At 39.6% G+C, this 21,170-nt stretch overlaps 1 protein-coding gene across 4 annotated transcripts in view; it reads right to left on the reverse strand.

Annotated features, from left to right (window-relative positions):
- BRINP3 (BMP/retinoic acid inducible neural specific 3) overlaps positions 1-21,170 on the reverse strand; it is a 293,883-nt gene that overhangs the window by 41,036 nt on the left and 231,677 nt on the right. For all 4 annotated transcript variants that reach the window (XM_037907555.2, XM_007062979.3, XM_037907556.2 and 1 more), the window contains one exon: positions 13,464-13,686. In XM_037907555.2, coding sequence (XP_037763483.1) covers positions 13,464-13,686 — 223 coding nt within the window. The remainder of the gene's footprint in view (positions 1-13,463; positions 13,687-21,170) is intronic.

Here is a 21,170-nt window from a genome sequence, read left to right on the forward strand (position 1 = left end):
TTCCAAGATAATGGATGTCTGGGAAGAAAGTCATGCAGACATAATCTTCCCACCAGAAGGGATATGCCTTTGCCTCCATTCTGTCTGCTGATAACCTTCTGAAAGTAGTGAAGAGAAAGGCTTCTCGGTTAAGATAGTGTCTGCCAAAGGACAGTTGACTTTTTCCCAGCATTGTGCAAATCAGATATATGATAATATAGTTTTAACTGCAGATATATTTATTTGCATCTGAACTATTCACATAAACAGTAGGATCATGATTTCTGATATTGGATTATAACCCCACATGGAAACAAATGGTTGCATTGATAGTTTTACTATCACTAAGGGGAAAATTCTTCCATCCTTGCTCAGGTTGTGTAGTACCTTATTCTGCAAGTAGGCTCAGTGAAATCAGTGGTACTATTCATGAAGTAAGGTACTTATCCATACTGAGTAAGGGTGGTAGAATAAGGCTCAATATTAGAGCAAGAATGTAGAAACCCTATCCAACCCGGTAAGCAATTACACATGCAAGTAGCCCTACTGAAGTCATTGGGATTACATGTGTGAATAGATACATCTACAGGGGAGTAACAGCTTCATAATATGGTGCTTAATAAATACCTGGAATTTCTTCCAAGCTACAGAAAGATGTGAGTTATAAACAATAGTGTAGGGCCCTATTCTGACACTGACTCTCACTGAGTAATATTTTATCCTTAGAGCAGTCCCTTTCATATCAATGGAATTACTCAGGGAGTAAGGTACTACTCTGTTAATTAGTGTGCCATAATGTAGCCCTGGAGATACATGGAAGTCTGTACCAATTCTGTCAGGAATTTAGATACTCTGGCAATCAAAGTTACAAGATTCCTTGTAAAGGAAACCAAAGAGGATTCCTACTTTAGTCAACAATGAACTTTCCTCCTAGCTAATATGTGCCCACATGACACACATCAATGCCACAGCTGGCACCTTTCAAGCATTCTCGGAAAAGAGACCAAGGTGTGAAGGGACATAAAGACCAACTTGCCTTCCCACCCATATAGGTGGTCCCTCCAAGGAAGAACTGAGACATGTTGGCAAGACAACATGGGCCTATACTGCTACTGCCTGTGCCTATCTATCTAGTGCAGAAGACTGCATATTCCAGAGCTGCCAATCCAACACTTCTCATAGGAGGACTAAACTGACTTAGAAACTGGTGGGAAGGAAAAACGAACAACAACAACAATACAAAGATTAAAAACAGAAGCTTTCTGACTTGTATTCCTGAGCGATCACTGACAGAGTGGAGCTGTGAGTCTGCTATTCAGTACTGTTTATGGCACGTGGGATCTCTGTTTCAGTCCCTCACTAGGCACATACCATATACACTATTTTTCCATTCATATTTTTCATTGTCATATTCTTATTTTTTTTAAATCAAGTCCTCTTTCATGTTCTAGATATGGAGCTGCAGCAGCTGACTCTTCTTGGTATTTCTGTCCACAGATGAAGCTAGCCTTGAGATTATCCATATGACACTACAATTGCACACTATATTGCTGGCTAAAATATCACTTTCAAAAAGGTCAGGTGTGTTGGTCAGCTTGTAGTATGCTCCTTCCATCACTCTGCTTTATTTTCATAATGGGGACATAAGAAAAGTTGGAGAATATATTATATACCAGAAACTCTTTGATGCTCTTGGTTTGTATAACCAATAAATTAGATAGAATGGCAAACTTTGAATATGACACAATGGAAATACAAGAATCTGAGTCCCTCAGAGCTGATTTATTGATTTTTCTGTCTCATACCTGCTGGACAGGAATTATTGCTCCCTCAGCTATGTGAATTAGAAGAATTTATGGTGGAATAGATTTATTTCATTCCAGCTGTTGGAATGAAGGTCAGGTTTTTTTGTGGGGAAAAACAAAGAATAAACATGAGAGAATAGCAGTTTCAAAGGCAACCTTACAGTAATTTTCAAAGGAATCTTCAATTCCAAAAAGTGAAAATTCAGCATCAGCAGAGGTGGATCTAGCCATACTCCAAATTAATCTAATGACAAGGTACAGTAAGTAAATGGTTATGGTGACCTAAGCCACAACTCAGAAGTAGTGTCAGCTGTCCCATCTGAAAAACTAATGCCTTAGTTTTGAGTGAGATAATAGTGTAATTGCATGTGGTATAAGATAGGTGAAGAATAAAAGAAGCTTGCTCGTGTGTGTCCATACCTACATCAATGCATATATCACAGTGCCTCTTCTCATGTAACTGAGAACATTCTGATTCAGAGCCTGGAAAAGCCTGTTCTGAGAGCTCTGACAGACATGATTTCACAAGCAGAAATCTCTGTCGAAGTGTAGCATCAGTGCAATAAAAGGTATTGCCTGAAATGTGGACATGCATGACAATACTTTCTGTCCTCAACTTTGACCTTCATCTCTTTCTTTCTCCAGCCATGTCAAAGCTCTTTAGTTCATCATTAGACAATTGTTCCCATACAGAAAGAACATTTTAATGATTTTTTTAAAAGTAGCACAACAATGGGGAATCAGCTGAGAACTATTTGAATTACAGTAGCACCTAGCAGCCTCAACCAACATCAGGACCCTGTTATGCTAGGGGTTGTACAAACATAGTGAGAGAGAATTGCTGTCCCAAAGGGATTACAATCTAAATAGATACAACATGTAAAGGGGAGGAAGAAAGGTAATATCATTGTCCCCATTTCACATGGGAAACTGAGTAGAGCAAAGAAGCCTGTTGTACAGCTGGGAATTGAATTGAGAGTTCCTGAGTCCTAGTCTAGTACCTGAATCACAAGACCATCATCCCTCTCTTTAGGTCTTTGTTGTCATGGCTTGTTTAGTAACCTACACAACAAATAAGCTGAACTGCCTGTTTCACTGAGGTATATTTTGTGGGTTTTTTCACCCTTTTGAGACAGACACAACCGCAGTTCTGCGTTCCATCTCTTTTAGAGAACCCGGGGGCCTTAATGGCAAGACTCTGTAACCACCTCAGCAAATCTCCTGTATTTTGCATTGTTCTAGTGGAAATTCTGCAACACTTCAGTTTAAGTTTAAAAAATTGAAGTTTTTATTTAATTAAAGAAAAAATTGTAATTTTTTAATAAGTTGAATTTATTTTATGCTGGCCTCACATTTTCAGTGTTCAGTAGACAGACAGATTCCAGCATTGTCAATGCCTAACTGAATCATAACTGTTTTCAGGAGGAAATTTGGAGGTTTGGGCAGCAGGGTAGGTGACAAGCAAGACTTTTGGCATCTGAGAAAGCAGACAAAGCAGTCTGGGATTGTAGAATAAGCATATTCTTCACAGCAGCTGCAGAAAGCAGTTGTAAGAGGTACAGCTGCACTGGGATTGAGGGAACAAAATGTGGCCCAGCAAGGGCCACCCTTACCCGCCCCTAGATCCAGAACTGGGCAAGGAAGAGACCTCTCCTCTGGGGGCACTTGGGTCCATGCAGCATCTCTCTTCACCACAGCCCTATTGCCATTGGGAAAGAAACTGCAGGAGGTAGACAGCCAGAGACTGAAGCCAGCAGACCTGCTGCAGGAAAGAGTTCAAGCAAGGAACCCTGGACAATGATGATGTCATAGGAGTACATTCTGCAGTTTTCACTATGAACATTCTCTCCCCGGTACTGACCGGATATTTCTTCTGCACACTCCCTTCCATCTGACTAGTGCCCTCATAACCTAACCTCACTGAAAGGATTTAAATAATAATAAAATCCCCTGCCCCTCCCACCCCCAAAATCATGGCTCTAATATGAAATTCTCCACCCTTGCATCGTTCACTCTGCTTGTATGTTATGTTCTTTTCCCCTGTCTTTGTCTTAGTCTTTCCACATGTTGGAAATAGGTACAAGCCTGTTCTTGTGACATTAATATAACCTGTTCACTAGTTTTACAGTGCTTTATAATATAGTGAAATAATTTTTTTTTCATTTTTATCATTCATCAAAAAATCATAAGCAGTGTTTCTGGTAGGCTGGAACATTTCATAGGTATTAATAAGTGACCAATCAAAAAGAACCAAATCATCCCTATATTAACCACATGCCATTCTCTCTGATTGATGTAATAAAACTAAATAAAGCTGCAAAATTAAAAAGCTCACATTTGTTGAGGGCAAGCGTGTCAATAGCACAGTCAGCTGTGATTTATACCCCATCATGGAAGAGAAAGATTTAACTGGAGCCACAGTACAATTAGTCCACCGGGAGATTAGGCAAGGCCTAATTTAGGATTAGGCCCAACTGGGGAGGAGTTCAACGGCTGAATGAGGAATGAGTTCCATCTGAGAGAAGCAGAGTGACTAATAAGGGAAGAAATTCAGGGCAGTAGAGAAGAGGTAGGTGTTGAGGGGAGGGAAGAAGGCTTTGCGATCCTTTCCTGTAAAAGTCTAGGAGAGATACTGGGAAGTCAGAGGGTGGAGCAGATTCCTGTGGTGAGCCTTGACAAAAGGGCAAGACCCCAAGGATTGGGTTTCTGAGCGAGAACCAAACACACAGAGAGGCTTGAAGCAACAGGAGCCAGGCCTCTGGGGATTAAGATTAAACTCGATAAGTTTATGGAGGAGATGGTATGATGGGATAACATGGTTTTGGTAATTAAATATTCATGGTAAATAGGACCAATGGCCTGTGATGGGATATTAGATGGGGTGGGATCCGAGTTACCCAGGAAAGAATTTTCTGTAGTATCTGGCTGATGAATCTTGCCCATATGCTCAGGGTTTAGCTGATCGCCATATTTGGGGTCAGGAAGGAATTTTCCTCCAGGGCAGATTGGAAGAGGCCTGGAGGTTTTTCGCCTTCCTCTGTAGCATGGGGCATGGGTCACTTGCTGGAGGATTCTCTGCTCCTTGAAGTCTTTAAACTATGATTTGAGGACTTCAATAGCACAGATATAGGTGTGAGGTTTTTTGCAGGAGTGGTGGGTGAAATTCTGTGGCCTGCGTTGTGCAGGAGGTCAGACTAGATGATCATAATGGTCCCTTCTGACCTAAATATCTACGAATCTATGAGAAAGCCCTGGATGGTTTTGTACAGGAGATGGAAAGAATGCTGCTGTAAGGATCATGAGATCTAGAACATGGGTACGTGGGGCTCCACATGACTAGTGCTTCCACACCATGGCCTATAGCAGAGGTGTTAGCCATTAACTATAAACTAGGGGCAAAATTAGCACCATAGGAAGTTCTACCCATGAAAGACCTGATTAGCAGCACACCCTTCCCCCCCACCCCCACCCCGCTTGATCTCTGATTGATTGTTCTGTCCAGGCACACTCTTTAAGCATAGAGGGAGTTCCAGAAAGATATATGTACAATCTGGAAGTACCTAGTCTGTTATTACAACAGACCCTGCTCACATTCCCTGGCTCTGATCCCTGGCTTGATGTCTGACTTCTGGTCCTACCCGCTATGCCAGACTGCCTGTCTCCCAGTGGCGATACCTGTAGAACCCAGGAAGGGGGAGTGATATGCTGATAAGTGAGCCCAGAAACAGGCTGGTTAAAAGGACTTCAAGAACGCAGAGAATAAAGGGGAACCAAGGTCCTTCCATCAGCCACCAAGCAAAATGGCTAAAATCCCCGTGATATAAGGGGTGCAAGAACTGTTGAGCCAAAGACCTGGTGTTAAGTCACTGGACTACTGATTTGTGGACTTGGTTACCCTGGAAAGGGTCAGATTGCACACGATTGGGCCAAGCCATGAGAAATAGATCACCACAGGGCTGGAGCAGATGTCTGTGCCAAAGGATAAGTGCTTGCTATGTCATGCCCAGCCACAACAAAGTGTGTTGCTGGTGAGGCAACAGCCTGTTGAGTGGATATTGCTATTAGCTTGTATGTGTAACTTCTTTCTGCTTTTGATTGTGATCAGACCTGTTAGTCACAGGCCTATGGATCATGTTTGTATGTGTGTCACATCTGATTTAAATAACTCTAATCTCCCGTCCAATTAAAGGTATTACTTCAGAGTTCACTAATTTATTTCCCTGGAGAAACTTCCATGGAGACTTCCATGTTCAAAAAAACCCCACACACAGCCACTGACCTTCATTTTATCTTGCATTCTTTCATCTTAGTATTGCATGCAGCTTTCTGATGTGCACCTGGTGTGTGAGCTAGATGACTCTGATTTCTACTGGAAGTTCTCTTTTACCTTTTAAACCTGCAAGCCCATTTTAACTCCCACATGCAATATCTGAATGAAGTGGATCAAAAAAAGCTTTTTCTTGTTTGTGATTGAAAGTGATGTATAACTTAGGTACTTTTTTCTTCATTCCTAGGGCAATTTGTATTTAGAAACTTGTGTATTCTGTTCTAGAAAGAAAGGACTTTGCTAATAAACCACAGTAAAAACATGTTAACGTTTAACATCTCTGGTTTAACATTGCTTCTAGAGCAGCACTAGATGAAGCTCAGCCCCAGTCCATTCAATGAACAGGGCTCTTGCTTGCTTGTATTGTCTTGGTCTAAAGGAACACTCAGTTGCTATTTTCCTTTATCTTAGTGATCTGCTGAATAATGTGTAATTAGGTTTTTAATCATAGATCCAGTTCTACAAACATCCTGTAAAAAGAAAAAAGCCACCAATAGTTATTCCGTGTCCTTTTCTATATATTAAGATTTACTTTTCTTTTCTGCTAAGGAAACTTTATTCCTTGATCATCTTGTGACCAATGCACTAATCAAAAATATTTGTAGCAATGCATTCTAGGGTAAGAGTAATCAAATCTCAAACTTTTGCGTATAAGGAAGTTGTGTAGCATTGCAATGTGGCCCAGGCTTATTACAGGGTCTCAGCCTAACTTTGAAGTATTCAGGTATTGTCCATTAAGAAAAGTGGGATAGAAAACTTTATTTGCCAATCAACTGAAGCACTATGGTAAAGTCCATTTCTTAGATTTCCCGTGTCCGTTCTGCAGGTGTGCAATGTGGAGCGGCAACAAGGAAGGAGCCGCTTCTCTATGTTTATACCCTAAACCTAAAGAGATATTAGATAACAATATAAAATAAGGGTTTCAGAGTAACAGCCGTGTTAGTCTGTATTCGCAAAAAGAAAAGGAGTACTTGTGGCACCTTAGAGACTAACCAATTTATTTGAGCATGAGCTTTCGTGAGCTACAGCTCACTTCATCGGATGCATACTGTGGAAACTACAGAAGATGTCTTCTGCAGTTTCCACAGTATGCATCCGATGAAGTGAGCTGTAGCTCACGAAAGCTCATGCTCAAATAAATTGGTTAGTCTCTAAGGTGCCACAAGTACTCCTTTTCTTTTTGTTAATATAAAATAACCTTGTTGTAAGATTTCAATGTAACACTATTTTATGTCTGAAAAATCCAGAACAATGACCTGGAAGAACACAGAACCAGAGAGAGAGCAGGCTGATTCCTAACACTGAGAGGCAGAACTGACCTTACCGTATTATAAGCTGGCCACTGTTAGGCCCAGATAGCATGGTTCCCTACATAATCAAATGATGTAAAAATCTTAAATGAACCAAACTGTACCATAGAATCTCTATGGATAGTAATTCCATGCTCTAATAATAAGAATAGAGCAGTAGGGATATATTACTCACCACCTGACCAGGATGGTGACAGTGACTGTGAAATGAAATGTTCAGGAAGATTAGAGAGGCTATAAAAATTAAAAAAAACTCTGTAATAATGGGGAATTTCAACTATTACCATATTGACTGGATACATGTCACCTCAGGATGGGATGCAGAGATGAAGTTTCTTGACACCTTAAATGACTGCTTCTTGGAGCAGCTAGTCCTGGAACCCACAAGAGGAGAGGCAATTCTTGATGTAATCCTAAGTGGAGCACAGGACCTGGTCCAAGTGGTGAATATAGCTGGACTGCTTGGTAATAGTGATGATAATATAATTAATTTTAACGTTCGTATGGTAGGGAAAATATCACAGCATCCCAACACTGTAGCATTTAATTTCAGAAAGGGGGACTACACAAAAATGAGGAAGTTAGTTAAACAGAAATTAAAAGGTACAGTGCCAAAAGTGAAATCCCTGAAAGTTACACTTTAATGACACCATAATAGAGGCTCAACTTAAAAGTATACCACAAATTAAAAACCACAGAGAACCAAAAAAGTGCCACTGTGGCTAAACCTCAAAGTAAAAGAAGCAGTGGGAGACAAAAAGTCATCCTTTAAAAAGAGGAAGTTAAATACTAGTGAGGAAAAATAGAAAGGAATATAAACTCTTGCAAATGAAGTGTAAAAATATAACTAGGAAGGCCCAAAAAGAATTTGAAGAACAGCTAACCAAAGAGTCAAAAAGTCATAGCAATTTTTTTTAAGTACATCAGAAGCAGGAAGCCTGCTAAACCACTAGTGGGGCCACTAGACAATCGAGATGCTAAAGGATCACTCAAGGACAATAAGACCATTGAGGAAAAACTAAATTAATTCTTTGCACTGGTCTTAATGGCTGAGGATGTGAGGGAGATTCCCAAACCCGAGCCATTCTTTTTAGGTGATAAATCTGAGGAACTGTCCCAGATTGAGGTGTCAGTTGAGGAGGTTTTGGAACAAATTGGTAAGCTAAACAGTAACAAGTTACCAGGACCAGATGATATTTACCCAAGAGTTCTGAAGGAACTCAAATGTGAAATTGCAGAACTACTAACTATGGTATGTAACCTATCATTTAAATCAGCTTCTGTTCATTCCCTCTGGGGCACCTGGCATTGGTCACTTTCAGAAGACAGGATACTGGGCTAGATGGACCTTTGGTCTGACCCAGTATGGCTGTTCTTATGTTCTTAACTGGTGTCCTTGTGTTCCCTGGCACTCAAACTCTGCTCCTCCTGTGAGAATACTGGGGTATAAACATCCAAAATAGAGCAAAGTGAGATGGTAAGGAGGCAGCTGCATGGCTCTTCCTCCTTACACAGCAGTCTGTAGAACATTTAGGTGCACCCTGGGGAAGATTAAACTGCAGTGGGCATAAGTCCCGCTGTATGCTGGAGAGCTCCAGGAAGAATTCTCTATCCCAAAGGCAGAATTCTTCCTGGGACTCATCATGCTTTGAGACGTGTTCACTAGCCCCAACACTGAGCTGTGTCTTACGGACATAACTGTGCTTTTTCCCCCCAGGTTAAGGAAATCCTGCATGTAGATGATATGTCTTGGGCAGGGTCTTCAAGTATATGGCTAAGAGTATACAATAGATCAGCAACCTGATTTATTTGTAACGTCTTTCAAAAAGAACAGTAAACTGGTTTCCTTGTTTTTCACATATGGCTTTCAAGCTGCAGTGAATGATGTGACAAATTAAAAGCTCCATCTGAGATAAGGGGCCAGAGTTTTGTCCATTACATGACACTGGGCTAGATCCTCAGCTGGTGTAAATTGACCTAGCTCTTCTTACTTCAGAGAAGCTGATTGAATTTGTACTAGGTGAGGATCAAGCCCAATGGGTTTAGCTGCTGTTACAAATTACATAGTAAGATTAAATACTGAGTTAAAAAAAATTCAAATACTGATGTTTTACCAAAAGAGTGTGCTTCTGTGTGCAAATTTTGTACATATACTTTTTAAGCCAACATTCATATTTGCTCAAGTTCAATTCTGCATTGCAATTTGTTGGAACAGATTTCCACTTTGCTTAAGTGCCAAAGATATAATTTATTCTAATGTTTTACTGCTGTATTTACATTGTTTCTCTTTTTAATATTTTATCTATTTATTAAATGACAAATTATGCTATTTAGATTTGGCACAAAATGATGGCTTTTCATTAGAAAGTTATTTAAACTGCATACAAATTAGGCTAGTGCAGCTAGTGTCCATGCTGTAATATTCTGTACCACATATATCCATGCAAATGAATGATATGTTATCCTTGGAATCATTATGAATGATATGGAAAAGTTTGGATAGTAAGTACTTTAGCTTGTATTTCCAAAATGTATGTGACTTCGGCGCCCCACATTAAATGGAGGTTAGGCACAAAATCTCTGATCTTTGGGAACAGCAGCCCTAATGCGGATATAGCCATGTTTATAGAAAATAGCCTTTTCCTTTAGCTCGTCCTACGGTCAGACCATGCTCTTTGACATGGATCTTTGTTTTCTGTCATTGAAGTTAATAGGAATACTGCCATCAATGTCAGTGAGAGCAGGTTTGGGCCATTAATTTTGAGGGACTTGGTGCCTGACCTTGCCAACTGTTACTGGCACAAGAAGTCCCATTGATTCCAAATAACAACTGAATGGGGGTCTCATATTCCTATGATTTTCAGGTGCCCAGAATATAGCTACTAAAATATAAAAGGAGGTGCTGTTGCTATGACAATCCAGCCAAACAAGAGCAGTGACAAAAATATGACCTTTCACCTCAGTGAGGTGTGAACTACAGTGACCTATCATGAGTATTTAAAAGTTGACCATGTTGAACATGGGCCATTTTCCCTTGTAAAATAAGAACATTAAATACAGCCAACATTACTACAATGTTAAATGCATAAATTCCATCTTTCAGGTTTAGCTACGGCCCATAGTGATCATCCAGAACTGTAAAGTTTGGACCAGGTTCCTAAAATGTAAGGAGTTTAGAAAGCTGTGCTCCAGTTGGTGCCCCTCTGTACATTTCACCTTATTTGCGAAAGATGCTGCTACACCTAATAAGTTGAAGTAACTCTGTATGTCCGACAAATATAATAGAGTCAAAAGCTTCCATACATATGCCATTTTAATATGTTTCTCAATTCACAATCCTTCTTTACACATGATTATCCTCATACAGAACTCTCTGCCCATGACAGCCAATCTTTTGAGACAACATATTTTGTGATCTGCAGCATTGCTGTATCTTTCTGTGATATCAACTGTAGCAAGAGCTGGCCACCTAGTGGAATTCCAACTAATGCAGGCAATAGAGGCTGGTCAAGCAAAGACAACACAGTGAATGAGTGTATGATGTCACACAATTCTTAAGGCAGATGTAACTGTTAATGTATCAAAGCACCTAACGGAGAACATTTTAGTGACCATCCTTGACCCATTTGACATAGCAAGCCCTGAAGCCCATGCAGAACACTCTGTGACATCATTTCACAGAAAATAAAGAAATTTTCTTTCAAATTGTAACTTTTTCTTTTCCTGCTTGGAGTGATTTGGATAATGTCCATGTTGCAAAGGCTTGTGCCTGTTACATACAGTTGTGATAACTTTTTATTAAATTCCAACTAACAAATCACAAGTAAATCTAAATTGTTTTCATACTCAACATAAAGTTTCACTGTATGCCTCAGCAGATGAAAATTATCTTGTCAAGGATGCTTATGATATGACTGGGAGGGGAAAGACCCCACAACCCTACAAACCCTTCCCCGCAACCCTCCTAGAATAATCTACACTTTGCTATATAATTAGTAGTAGCCAAGAAAAGCGGTGATAAATAAAGGAATGACACAGAACACCTCTAGCAATTCATTTACTCATCAGTATATAAATAATTTCAGTGCAACTTGTTTAGTGTCAGCTCCTCAAAAGCATTTTTCGTGGGTGTGTTAAACATATTGGAATCTAGCCAATAGTCCTTGTACACCCAAATACCTCACTGAAATGAAGTTTTAGGTGTGCAAGGAAGGCAGGATCCTGGATACACACTCATACTTTTGTTTATCTTAACTTTTCTAATTCTGTATAGCTAGGTGAGTTGTTTGCTCCCCTGAAAGTGTTTACCAAAAGAAGGTGACACAACTGGTATACAGAAAACGAACTTTATTCTGCCACTTTATCTCAAGAAGTAGAACCCAAGATGGAGCATTGGGGGTGGGGGAGTAAATTATCCCACACCTGCCTACCGCATAGTTCTTATACCTTCCTCTGAAGCATTTGGGTCTGGTCACGAATGGCCACAGAATGATGTACCAGATGGACATCAGGTCTGAGCCAATCTGGCAATTCCTATGTTACTATTTGATTCTCACTATTTATTCCAAAAAGTTCTTCTGCCACTGAAATTAGACAGCTGAAAAAAATCCCCTTCACTGATACATAGCACACTTCCTTATTGACTTAGAGGAATTTTAAATGTCAGAATAAATCACATCTGAACAGCCCATAAAAACTTACCATTGACTTGTACAGTTGATCTTGGTGTGATTCTAACTACTGCATCATTAAATCAGAAATTGAAATAATACATTTGTTTTATTAAATTGACCTTAAAATCTAAGAAGAACATCTAGAATTGGAAAGGAATTGACACTGAGAGGAATAAAATGAAAATGGGATTCCCGCCCTCCCCCCCAATGTATGCTAAAACTGTGGCAAGGAACAAAAGTATGAGGATTGTTAGTTTTGTCTCATTCTATTCTGTTCTATCTGTGTTATGTTGATTGTAGATTATAAATTGTGAGACGGTGGCTTCTGTAGCTCAGGGGTCAATTAATTATTTCTGTTAATGTTGGGAAAAATATGTAAAGCTGTTTGGGTTTGAAGACTATAAAATCATGAGATGGAATTACTTTAAATGGCTTGATTCTTTGCTTCAATCAAGAGCCAGGGGGACACAGTCAATTTCAATTAACTTTTTTCCTTTTCCTTTTTTTCCCAACTAAGGCATAGTTTTAAAAACTTAGCAAAATGTTAAGAAACCAGCTATAGGAGGACAAGGAAAGAGGCTTGAGTTTTGTTTTGTTTTCCACAAGGAAGTGTTACAATAAATATTTGCAGTTATCTTTTCCAACTGTGGCGCAAGGATTTCTTATACGTTGCATATTGAAATCCCTATAGAAATACTTTCTGACAGAAAGAGCCCATTAGTTATACCAAATTTTTAGGACATCCCTCCTGGCTTCCTACAAGAGAAATCAAAATCTAATCTTTAATCTATATTTTTTATAATACTACAATCTACTCATTTTAGGTCCACTACTGCCCTTCAGTAGAGTAGGCCAAATCTTCTACTGGTGTAACTTCATTGCATTATTTTTTTGTTTTCTACTAGATTATAGGTTGCTCTGTGTAAGACCTGGTATAAGGGCCTGATCAAATACCTGTTGAAGTCAATGAAAGTCCTTCCATTGACTTTCTCAGGCATTACATAGGAGGCCTAGGAGTAGATATAACTCTGCTGAAGTTAATGGATCAAATGAGGGATGAATTTGACCTCAGCGGGGATGTGTGTGGAGGGAGGGGGAAAGACGGGGGTGCATGTTACTTTGATTTGTTGATTCCAGTAATACACAAGGATGCTCAGTTGTAGTTTGCATTTTACTTTTCTCATTGTGGCATCCCCTTTGGGAAGGTCTGACCAGAACAGCATTAAAGGTTAGAAGACTCAATACCATTGTCTTGCTGTTATGGTTATAAAGGTTGCATACTATACTTATTAGCATACCTGTACTTTTAAGCGGGAGTCAGTCTCAAAACAATGTCCTGAGTATGTCAGGTTTTCACAGCATTTCTTACCTCTGTCTTGGCAAGCTGATGAGTGGCTGTTTATGGCACCTCTTACTTAGGCTAAAGAGCTTGTGTACAATTTTCTGTGCCTTAAGGAAAAGTTGTTTCATGCTGTTTTCCAGTTGCTCATAGCGACGCTGAAAATTAGAATCCATTGTCCACAAATGCATTATGGTAGACGTGTTGAGGAAATAGTTCATGGGCAGCCTTTTCATAAAGAACTTGAATTCATCTGAAAAATGGCAAGATTCAATGTTTTGTAATTATGTATCTATGGGTTTTTTGGACACAAATTAAGTTATATTTTGCTGCAAAATGTATCATTTTACAATAAAACATAATTGCATTACCAATGACAACTAGATGACAATGATACAATAACAGAAATTACATAAATAGTAACATAATTAAGAGTAAATACACATGAGCCTTATTCGCCACTTTGGTAACAAAAAGGTGCCTTATTGTAAATAAGAATCAGGCTGTCTTATATCCAAATAAAGGACCTCATTTTGAAAACATTTCAGGGAACACAGTTTTATTCAGACAAGGAATAGAGATGGATGGTCCAGTGATTAAGGCACTAGCCTTAGGTATGGAATATTTAGGTTCATATCCTTGTTCTACCACAGCCTTTCTGTGTCACCTTGGGCAAGTTACTTAGGGCCAGATCTTTAAAGGTATTTAGGTGGTCAAAGAGGCAGTAGGTGCCTAGTTGAAAAGCACCTTTTGAAAATCCCATTAGGTGCTTATCTGCATCTTTAAACGTCCTTTTAAAAACCTGTCGCTTGCTCCCTCTTAACTTCAGTTCCCCTTCTGTAAAATGGGGAGAACAGGATTTTCATACCTCACAAGGATGTTGTAAGGATAAATACATTGAAGATTGAGAGGTACTCAAACATTATAATATAATAATGCAGGCCATACAAGTACCTTAGATAATAAGAAGTCAATGGGATTATTCACATAAGTAGTGGGATCCAGATGCTTATTTGTAGAACTTAGACCATCCCTTATTTTCTTTTTAAAAGGGACCTTAATGGTACAAAACATCTTAAATACTGTACTCTTATGTAATTTTGTGCTTTTCCCTTACCACCATGGTTCAATATATAGGTGTCTATTTCCCTCATGTTCCCACTGTTGTTTGACAATCCATGTTTTGTCAGATTGGTCCTACACAGAAGTCATAATTATCCCACCATAACTCCTTAACCTGCCAAATTTGGGTCTACCCCAGCTCCAGAACAGAACCCCCATTGACTGCAATGGGTCTGCATAGTAGAGTGGTCTGTCTTCATGGCGTAGCTTGCAGGGCTGGGACCTTAGTTACAACCACATCTGGTGTAAAAAATGCCCATCCTGTTTTTTGACAGAAAATGGCTTGGTTTTTGAGGAAAATATCTGGTCTTTCTTATACAGGTTTTTAGCTAAAAAAAAAACAAAACAGTTTCTTGATATGAAACCTGAACACTTTCGTAGAAAACTGTTGCATTTTTTTGCTTGTTGGTTAGTTTACCAAACTTTGTTTTGGGGTAGCGTGGGGTGATGGGGAGGAGAGAGGGAAATCCAGACCAGCTCTAGTTATAGGATCACAATCTAGGGCATGGAAATGGGCATCAACATTTTGGCATGATGTAGGTTTAAGAATAGTAAATTTTCAGTATTGGATTTTCTTATGCAAACACATTGTCATAACTTAAGAGAACACAAAAAGATAAATTATGGAAAGCAAGTGACAGACAAATAAGTTTAACTATGCATTGCTTTAAAATATCCCCTTTGGCAGAACTAAAGAATAGAGGCCCTGATCCTCAGCTAGTGTAAATCAGCATCACTCCTCTGACTTCCATGGAGCTATGTTGATTCCACCAGATAAGGATCTGGCCCAGTAGTTCTCCTGTCTACTAGTCCTACGCTTTAACCACAGAACTATAATTTGCCTTCCATTACTAGTAAGTATTTGTATTTCTACTTAAGCTTAGTTTCTTACTGCTGAAAAATAGAGAAAACAACATCGTCATAATTTCTTTTAAGTTTTCACACTGCTATGATCCCTTCTGTAAGAAACATGGTCTATTTGCAGTCCTACAATTTGTTTACAAGAGACAAGAAAGTTCTATGCTCAACTTGCAATACAAAATTGCAAAATACAATACCATTTCCAACATGAAAATACATTTGCTTACTTAATTATCACTGCCCTGCACTGTCGCTGTACCCTCTACTATCATGTTAAACAGTCCTGTATTGTATGAGAGAGAAAAGTAATATGGTTATACAGTGCCTTACCATCCCACCCCAAAATCATCTGTTTCAGATCTGAGGACAGTCTCACATCATGAACCATTAGAGTGCAATACTGTAATCATCTTCGAATAAACACAATATATCACACTACAGCGTTAGGTGGCCATACAAGTGCCTAGATATACGTAGAACATGATACTAGATTATCAGCTAATGTATAATTCCAGAGTGATATCCTTTCAATAGATAGTCATGCATCCCCACCGAAATGTTATATTACATTCAAATGGTCCATAAATAGAAAATAAAGTTAGAAAGGTTAATCAAAATAGTTTACTTGACCAGCTATAAAAAAATTACTTATACCTGATAGTTTGCGATGCTAACAAGCCATTCATAGTTAGCAGTATATAAACACCTAGACATCATACATATTGTACGCTAGGCAACAATGGGAATAAAATAGTAACAATGGGAACCAATGTTTCCCTAAACAACCTGAATATCACATTCCAACCAATATCCAGAGCCATTTTGCTGGATTTTAAGTGTTAGCATCAAAGTGTGGTGTGCTGTTGAATGCACTGATTAGCATTCTACACACAGAGCTAGCAAACACTACAAACACTTTTAATACCACCCCAAAAAAGTTGTGGTTGAACTAAAATCCTCCACACCATGGCCTCTGATAGGGAATAGGAGAACCCCTCACAGTAAAGCACCTGGTCCATGTGTTGGGATGGGGAAGGGCAATCTTCTCTTGTGAGTTTCCTCTCCCAGTCTGCTTCATGGGGAAGAAGAATATATAACAACAAACCAGTGCATTGTTCCTATGAATTATTTAGTCTTTGAAGCAGAATGTTCAGGTAATGATTTTAAATCACATTGAAAAATCTTTCCACTTATCCCTGGTATTTTGAATGAAAATGCCTAACTATAAATTGCACACTTTTGATTTAAAGACCAGGAGTACTTGTGGCACCTTAGAGACTAACAAATTTATGAGAGCATAAGCTTTCCTGGGCTACAGCCCACTTCATCAGATGCATAGAATGGAACATATAGTAAGAAGATATATTTATACATACAGAGAAGGTGGAAGTTGCCATACAAACTGTAAGAGGCTAATTAATTAAGATGCGGTATTATCAGCAGGAGAAAAAAAAACTTTTGTAGTGATAATCAAGATGGCCCATTTAGACAGTTTACAAGAAGGTGTGAGGATACGTAACATAGGGAAATAGATTCAATATGTGTAAATTTGTTAGTCTCTAAGGTGCCACAAATACTCCTGTTCTTTTTGTGGATACAGACTAACACGGCTGCTACTCTGAAACTTTTGATTTAGTGACTGATGAGCCTGGGTGCTTACTGGAACCTTTCCAGTCTGTTTCTCAATTCCACTTTGAGAAGAAACTGTATGCCAGTGTGAGAGGAGAATCAGGCACAAGGGATTGCTACTGGCGTAAACAGACCAGAATCTGGCTCTCTCATGTGATTCCTGTATAGTCTACTTCCAGTAAAGCTGGAAATGCCATGAGATACTGTTCCAAGAGCTTGGTCCTGCTCTTGCTAACTTCAAGAGGAGCAGAACCGGGTCCTACAATGTATGTCAAATTATCTCTTTTAAGATATTCTTAGACAAAGTCTAGTAGTAGTCTCCCCTTGATTCCGTATAGTAACAGAACACAGAGATGTTGTTGGTTGATTAGCTGTGGCCCTTTGGTCAGGGGTATAATTGAGTTGGGATCAAGAATCTTGGCCCCTCACAACCCCTAAGGGGAACATCTCACATCCTGAAGCCAAAGTAGGGTCAGGCCCCTATAATAAAACATGAATGGGGGTAGGAGGAAGAGTGTCACTGAGAAACAAAGTGAGATCCTGAACTCATGTTTAGGTATTTCAGTGCCTAATACCATAGAGAAGGTCACATTTTCCCCAGGTCCTTAATCTGTCCTTTCCCATTTATTTAAGTGTGGATTTATCTCAGTGTTCCCTGGAAAAAAAGACTAAAGCTTCTTTCCTCTTCTGTCTCCTCTTGGATCTGTATTAGAACTGAAATTAGTATACATACTATTTATAGTATTGAGATAGGAGGATCTAGGCCCTCCCATAATTGAAGAACCACCCCCTCAGTTAACGGGGAGGAACCCTAAATCCAGGCTATAACTGATTGCTAGGGAAAACAATCAGTTCAATATCTTCATTAATGACCTGGAGGATGGGGTGGATTGCACTCTCAGCAAGTTTGTAGATGACACTAAACTGGGAGGAGTGGTAGATACATTGGAGGGTAGGGATAGGATACAGAGGGACCTAGACAAATTAGAGGATTCAGCCAAAAGGAAGCTGATGAAGTTCAACAAGGACAAGTGAAGAGTTCTGCACTGAGGATGGAAGAATCCCATGCACTGCTACAGACTAGGGACCGAATGGCTAGGCAGCAATTCTGCAGAAAAGGACCTAGGGGTGACAGTGGACGAGAAGCTGGATATGAGTCAACAGTGTGCCCTTGCTGCCAAGATGGCTAATGTCATTTTGGGCTGTATAAGTAGGAGCATTGCCAGCAGATCGAGGAACGTGATCATTCCCCTCTATTCGGCATTGGTGAGGCCTCATCTGGACTACTGTGTCGAGTTTGGGACCCCACACTGCCAGAAGGATGTGGAAAAATTGGAAAGAGTCCAGTGGAGCGCAACAAAAATGATTAGGGGGCTGGAGCACATGACTTATGGGGAGAGGCTGAGGGAACTGGGATTATTTAGTCTGCAGAAGAGAAAAATGAGGGGGGATTTGATAGCTGCTTTCTGATAGCTGAAAGGGGGTTCCAAAGAGGACGGAGCTAGATTGTTCTCAGTGGTACCAGATGACAGAACAAGGAGTAACGGTCTCAAGTTGCAGTGCGGGAGGTTTTGGTTGGATATTAGGAAAAACTTTTTCACTAGGAGGTTGGTGAAGCACTGGAATGGGTTACCTAGGGAGGTGGTGGAATCTCCTTCCTTAGAGGTTTCTAAGGTCAGGCTTGACAAAGCCTTGGCTAGGGTGATTTAGATGGTGATTGGTCCTGCTTTGAGCAGGGGGTTGGACTAGATGACCTCCTGAGGTCCCTTCCAACCCTGATATTCTATGATGCTATGAAAAGAGAAAACATGAATGGAAGTGAAGTTAAAGGTTGAAAATCAGGAGAAACCAAACAAAGACCCCTGGATAGGACCCACCACTTCTCAGAGGCATCTGAGGAGCCAATGGACACTACCCAGAGGAACTCTACCTAGAGACATGAGAGGACAAGAGACATGAAATAGGCCCCATAGTTCCAGAGTACCTCTCACTTCCCTGTCCAGCTTCCTCCTCCTAGACTGCCTTGGCCAGTCCTAGGAAGAAGTTGACAGGGAGGTCCTGTGATTTTGAGGGGGCCACAGAGGGGATGTGCAAAATTCAGAAGGTGCCAGGAAGAAATCTGTGTGTGTGTGTGAGTGAGAGAGAGAGTAGGTAAAACACAATGGGTAGGTACAATATGCTAGTTGAATGTGGTGGTAGTGGTTCATGCTTTACCAGAAAAAAAAAGTGGTTCACAACAAAACAAACCAGAAAAAAAGTTTTTGCTAGATCCTCAAGTGGTATAAATGAGTGCAGCTGGGGATCTGGTCCTTCATTAACTTATATTTTGTGTTTTAATATTATATTTCGAGTAGCACTGATATCCAATCTGGAATAGTTTCATTTTGCAGCATCAACCCACTTTCTGTAAATTATAATGTAACAATACCATAAAGACTTGCTTCTGTTCAGGCTTCGCGTAAGAAGTCTAAACTAAGCAGAATTTTTATTTCTTAAAACCAATCTTCACAAAGAAAAACAACAACCACAAAATGAATTAAAAAATCTCTCTCAAACTGAAAAGGTGTGTTTATTGATCAGTTTCAGAATTTTTTATCAAACAAATGTTTGTTTGGGGTGTAGTTTTGCTAGGGGTTCCCCCTTTAAATGACAAATAAACTGGAAGGCAGCCATTCCTACTTTTAACAATTCCTCAATTGTATTGAAAGTTCCTCCCAGCTTCTGATCAGACACATGAAGCTACCCTCCATCACCACCTGTTAAATTTTCAGGCAAGTACCTTTGTGCTTTCTCTCATGCAGTCCCTTACGCTTGTTTACAGGTAGTTCCTCCTTTCTGCAAGAATAAGTCATTATCCTCCTACAAACCTTCCTTAAAACTCTCCTCTGCTGTGTTGTCTGCAAAAAAATTGACAATGGCTAGGCCTCTAGTGTGCTGAGACCACTGGCTCTCATGCTGAGTGTCTCTTTGATTCCTGTGCGCCCTCATCTGTCTTTCTGTATACACCTGTTGTTTGTCTTGTACTTAAATTTCCCCTTAAAGTGTCTTGCACAATGGGATCCTGGTCTAGGTCTCCCAAATGCTACAGTAATGTAAATAAGCTTTGGGTGTAGGTTGGTTAGATTTTTTTATTTAAATGAAAAAATTGAAGGGCAGCTGCTTGTAAACGACAATCCACAGTAAATGTAGCTCTGTAGAAAAATGTATTTTTCAATACAATACTTCATTAAAGTAAAAATGTTAAAGCATCTTGACAGCAATTTCAATGGTCTATTCGGTCACTTTTCAAAACACTGACATTTTTCTAACAAAAATACTTTCAATAAGTAGAGAAGTTGTGAATAAAAATGTACAGAATGTGTGTAAAGGATGGAATGTACACTTATGTACATTCTTTGTTTTCACTTGATTGACAGTATTATAATTTAAACATTGTCAGTAAAATCTGTCTCTACCACATGCTGATATTGGCACTTCATCTGTGTCTCACCTCTTGGCTGGTATCAGCCCCTGGTCATGCTCATAGAATTCATGGTGGTACTCATGTTCTACTTGCACAGGCAAGAAGTGCACAGATTTCTTTATCTGGATGATTAGTTCAGCAATAAACATCACTGTGAGGAGGATGTTCTGCTCTGGCACCATACAATATTGTGAATTCACTGAATTTAAAACGCATTAACAAGATTCAGTTGGTCCTCAGCAATTTCCCCCTTGGACAACCATAGCAACCATTAAGATCCCAGTGAAGACAGACTTTGAGATATGTCAGAGATCATGGCAATCCAGCAAGAATCTCCAAGTAGGACTGGACTTCCAAATTCAATCCTGCCATGTGGTAGTGGCACACCGGACTCCATCCTTGAATAGAGATCCCATGCAGAGGGGCATCATACCAAAAAATTTGGGATCTCTTTGAATGGCAAATATAAGTAATCCTCTGGACATTAAAATGATTGTGTATACATCAGTTATGTAGCGCCGCAAAAGGTTCTGTTGATTCAAATGGCCATTTCAGCAGCCATGTTTTCTGTATCAACACATAAACCAGTATCTTCTCTCTGACACTGCAAACATGTAATGTTTGGCATGAATGCCAGCACACAATATAATTCTAGTTGCCAA

Source organism: Chelonia mydas, chromosome 8 (genome assembly GCF_015237465.2).
Source record: "Chelonia mydas isolate rCheMyd1 chromosome 8, rCheMyd1.pri.v2, whole genome shotgun sequence".
Classification (NCBI taxonomy): domain Eukaryota; kingdom Metazoa; phylum Chordata; order Testudines; family Cheloniidae; genus Chelonia; species Chelonia mydas.